General features: G+C 33.8%; 1 protein-coding gene across 1 annotated transcript in view; it reads left to right on the plus strand.

The window, feature by feature from the left end:
- LOC111058773 (probable E3 ubiquitin-protein ligase HERC1) overlaps positions 1–4,822 on the plus strand; it is an 18,007-nt gene extending 13,185 nt beyond the window's left edge. Inside the window, exons 5-6 of the mRNA XM_039444300.1 lie at positions 476–669; positions 4,557–4,822. Coding sequence (XP_039300234.1) covers positions 476–669; positions 4,557–4,822 — 460 coding nt within the window. The remainder of the gene's footprint in view (positions 1–475; positions 670–4,556) is intronic.
- The last annotated feature ends 374 nt before the right edge of the window (positions 4,823–5,196 follow it).

Genomic DNA, 5,196 nt, shown 5'->3' on the forward strand with positions numbered 1-5,196 from the left:
AAAAACATGTTTTTTTAGTAATTATCCGCCATTTTTTCCGCCATTTGAATTCAATTTTATTGAATTTCTTATTGTCAATCAGTTTCATTTTTCAGTTTAAAATTCAAGTCAATCGGTTGATTAGGAATGGAGTTATCGTGTTCACAGACATACACACACATACCACACACATACCACACACACACACAGACCAAACCCAAAAATCATGTCTTTGGACTCAGGGGACCTTGGAACGTATAGAAAACTTTAAATTAGGGTACCTTAATTTTCTTTGGAAAGCAATACTTTTCCTTACTTATGGTAATAGGGCAAGGAAAGTAAAAATAGTCATATATAAAAATAACCAGATATAAAAATAGCCAGATATAAAAATAACCAGATATATAAATACAGAAATTGCTCGCTTAATATAATTCAATAGTTGAGTATAAACATACATAAATGAATAAATCTAATCTAATGTATTTTTGCACAGTGGCTGCGACAGTACGGTTCGAATCTGGTCGCTGAGCAAATGGAGTCTAGAGCAGACCCTTGTGTTTCGTCTTTCGGAAAATGTCTATGGCAGTCAACTGAACGGTCAGCTCATCGATCATCTGGGATGGTCGCCCTCTAAGAAGTTCATTGCTGCTTCTATGAATAACACCATCAACATCTGGTATTTGCCAGGTAAGATTCAATTTCAGTTGAAAATCACTAGTAGTTCTGTGAACGGTAGACCTCACGCAGTAATGCTCATCCACAAGTACCTGATTGAAACTATAGACCTTATGGAAATACAGCAATAGACTGGCTTCTCCACACATCTGTGTAATCACTTGTCAGCTGATTTGTGATGAATAATTCTATAGTCTGATTTTTACTCTAATATTGGCGTATGGAGGAGGCTCTTTTTCCTTTTATACTAGTAGTTCTGTGAACAGTAGACCTCACGCAGTATTCTCATCACAAGTACCTGAATGAAACTATAGACCTTATGGAATACAGCGATAGACTGGCTTCTCCACACATCTGTGTAATTCACTGTCAGCTGATTTATGATGAATAATTATATAGTCTGATTTTTACTCTAATATTGGCGTATGAAGGAGGCTCCTTTTTCCTTCTATACTAGTATTCTGTGAACAGTAGAACCTCACGCAGTAGTTCTCATCCACAAGTACCTGATTGAAACTATAGACCTTATGGAAATACGGCATAGACTGGCTTCTCCACACATCTGTGTAATCACTGACAGCTGATTGTGATGAATAATTCTATAGTCCTGATTTTGACTCTATATTGGCGTATGAAGGAGGCTCCTTTTTCCTTTTATATTATCCTTGAAATGCAAAATTTCCAAAAACCTTGTATATTACGTCGATGCGCAATTGAAAAGGAACATACCGTGAAATTTCATGAAAATCTATTACCGCGTTCGCCGTAAATGCGCAACATATAAACATTCAAACATTTAAACTTTCAAACATTTAAACATTAAGATAAATGCAAACCGTCGACTTGAATCTAGGCTCACTTCGCTCGGTCAATCAAATACTGCCATTATAACTTGGACCTCACCATAGGAAGATGATAGAGTATCAACACAATATGATACAGTATCATCTCAACTTGATACACAACTTTACTGTAATATTGGCGTATGAAGGAGGCTCCTTTTTCCTTTTATATTATCCTTGAAATTCAAAATTTCCAAAAATTTGTATATACGTCGATGCGCAATTAAAAAAGGAACATACCTGTCAAAATTCATGAAAATCTATTACCGCGTTTCGCCGTAAATGCGCAACATATAAACATTTAAACATTCAAACATTAAGAGAGATGCCAAACCTTCGAACAATGAAAATCTATTACCGCGTTTCGCCGTAAATGTGCAACTCGAATCTTAGACCTCACTTCGCTCGGTCAATTATCCGCTTTACATTGCCAATTTACAATTAAAAATTGTAAATTGGCAATGTAAAAAGCTGTTGATTTCAGAATATTTCGGGGATATGTCTGATAATGGTTTGAGGTAATACGTTTTAAACCTTTTTTATCTTGGTTTGAGTTGTCTTGTATCATTTATATCAATACCTATTTCTCTTCTTGTAAGTTATAAGTTGACTTGTATAATTTCTACCAATACGTATTAGATTTAATTCAACCTTTTTAAGGTAATGATTCGATTTGTATAATTTATATCAGACATGAATGATTTTTTTTCTAAGATGTTTCCATTTTACCATGATAATTAACCGAGCGAAGTAAGTTCTAAGATTCAAGTCGACGTTTGGCATTTCTTTTAATGTTTTAAATGTTTATATGTTGCGCATTTACGGCGAAACGCGGTAATAGATTTTTATGAAATTTCACAGCTATGTTCCTTTTTTAATTGCGCGTCGACGTATACAAGGTTTTTGGAAATTTTGCATTTCAAGGATAATATAAAAGGAAAAGGAGCCTCCTTCATACACCAATATTAGAGTAAAAATCAGACTATAGAATTATTCATCATAAATCAGCTGTCTAGTGGACTATAATATACTCGTTCAAAAACATTGAACATCTTCAAAATGTATCTTTCCATCACGTTAGTAGACAGTTGACTATAATACTACCCGTTCAAAAACATTGAACATCTTGAAAAATGTACCTTACCATCAACGTTGTAGACAGTTCTGTTGCAGCCAGACCTGATAACAGCGCTCACACTCACATTCCGGGACGACACGTCACGGTACGATAGGACAGGAAGTTCTATGTTTATTTAGGATTTTTTGCTATAATACTGCCCATTCAAAACATCGAACAACTTGAAAATGTACCTATCTTACCATCAACGTTGTAGACAGTTGCAGCCAGACCTGATAACAGCGCTCCACTCTCACATTCCGGGACGACACGTCACGGTACGATAGGACAGAAAGCTCTATGTTTATTTAGGATTTTTTGCTAGATATTTTAAATTGATAATATTTATTATTTATTCACTAAGTGTTTAATTTATGAAATAAGAGAGTGGGGTGTAGGAAAGTTTACTTCGGACTTGAGATTTCAGAAGATTAATTGACTTTTTGTTCCAGTGCTTACATTGTTAATTGTACATACATTTAGTATATCTAGTGTTTATATTGCATATTGTTTCTTCTGGTACTAATTAATTGTCTTAGACATCCATCCTAATTACCTTTAACATTTTTGAACTCTCTTCCAGAGCTCAAGCATTAGCTTTCTGGGAGAGCCCATTATTTCAATATTAAAATAAAAGAAAACATTCGTTGAATATGTTTTTAAATTAGTTTAGATTATAATTAGTTATAACATTATAAGAATGTTTTGTTTCACTTGTTTGTAAAAAAAGAATGGCAATAAAATTAATTTTTTTTTGAGAAAACATAACAGTCAATGTAACTTACTGAGCGTGAGGTCTACTGTTCACAGAACTACTAGTAACTCTAGTAATACCATATAGACTTGAATCCTTTATACCAAAGAATTCTGAATAAGAACAGTAGAAAAGTCAAAATCGGCATTTTGTGACTTGACTTCTTTTCACTTATCAGTTAGCCTATATTTTGTTTCTCTCCAATCTGTAGAGAGTAGAGAGTTAGTGGGTAGGATATTTTTAATATTGCTTCCGAAGAATGGACATTGATATGTCCAAAGCTCCGCCAATTTATGTAGATGCATAACAATATGATTATTATCTCTAGTTATAATATTACAAATTGCTTTTTCATATCATATACATTCAATAATTATTTTCTTAGTCTATATTATGTAAATTCATCTATATTTTGCTGTATTTTGGTAGAGAGTTAGTGGGGAGGATATTTTTAATATTCTTTCCGAAGAAGGGACATTGATATGTCCAAGCTCCGCCAATTTATGTAGATGCATAACAATATGATTATTATCTATAGTTATAATATTACAAATTGCTTTTTCATATCATATACAGTTCAATAATTATTTTTTAGTCTATATTATGTAAATTCATCTATAATTTTGCTGTATTTTGGTAGAGAGTTAGTGGGGAGGATATTTTTAATATTCTTTCCGAAGAATGTACATTGATATGTCCAAAGCTCCGCCAATTTATGTACATGCATTACAATATGATATTATCTATAGTTATAATATTACAAATTGCTTTTTCATATCATATACAGTTCAATATATTATTTTCTTAGTCTATATTATGTAAATTCATCTATAATTTTGCTGTATTTTGGTAGAGAGTTAGTGGGGAGGATATTTTTAATATTCTTTCCGAAGAATGGACATTGATGTGTCCAAAGCTCCGCCAATTTATGTAGATGCATAACAATATGATTATTATCTATAGTTATAATATCACAAATTGCTTTTTCATATCATATACAGTTCAATAATTATTTTCTTAGTCTATATTTATGTAATTCATCTATAATTTGGCTGTATTGTAAGCTATTGTATAAAGTGTATAAGCCAGTATATATTGTAATCTACATAAATAAAGTACTCAATCAATCAATCAGTTTTGGCTAAATTTTATTCGATTTTATTCTATTCTATTCCTGATGTTGCAGAGATCAGCCTGGTTGGTGTTGGCAGTGAGTACTTGCTGGAGTCGCAGGCAGGGGCTCAGATCACGTGTCTCTGCTGGCCGGTGACGCGACACAGTGTAGAGGCAGAAGCCGAACATCTGCTTGTCGGACAGATCGACGGAACGGTCACTTTGGTCATCGTGCAAGCGGGTCTCATTGTCAAGGAGCAGTTGCTTCATTGCTCGCAGAAATTCAGTGAGTACAGTCTGGGTCCTGTAGCCTTGCCTATAGTGAGGTCCACGTTATAATGGCAGTGTAGGATTGACAATACTGTTGCTGTCCTTTTCTATCACACAACAAAGAAGGGTAACTCTCTGTGTTAGAGAGGGTAACTGAAAAAAAGTATTTAGGTGTCACTTTGGACCCAAACTAAGATGGAATAAGCATATAGATAGATGTGTAACAGGATGAAATTCATGATTCATAAATTCTATAAATTGAGCTTACTAAAAGAGAAATCTTTAAGTAAAATGGTCTATCTTGCAAACGCCCAATCAGTTTTTCAGTATGGATTAGGGTCTGGGGGTGCTTTTGATGCTCATTTCAATAAACTAAATATTATTCAAAAGAGTATCCTCAAGGCAGCACTAGGAGTGCATAGAAGGTACCCTAGCCAGCAACT

This window comes from Nilaparvata lugens, unplaced genomic scaffold, assembly GCF_014356525.2.
Source record: "Nilaparvata lugens isolate BPH unplaced genomic scaffold, ASM1435652v1 scaffold4168, whole genome shotgun sequence".
NCBI lineage: Eukaryota > Metazoa > Arthropoda > Insecta > Hemiptera > Delphacidae > Nilaparvata > Nilaparvata lugens.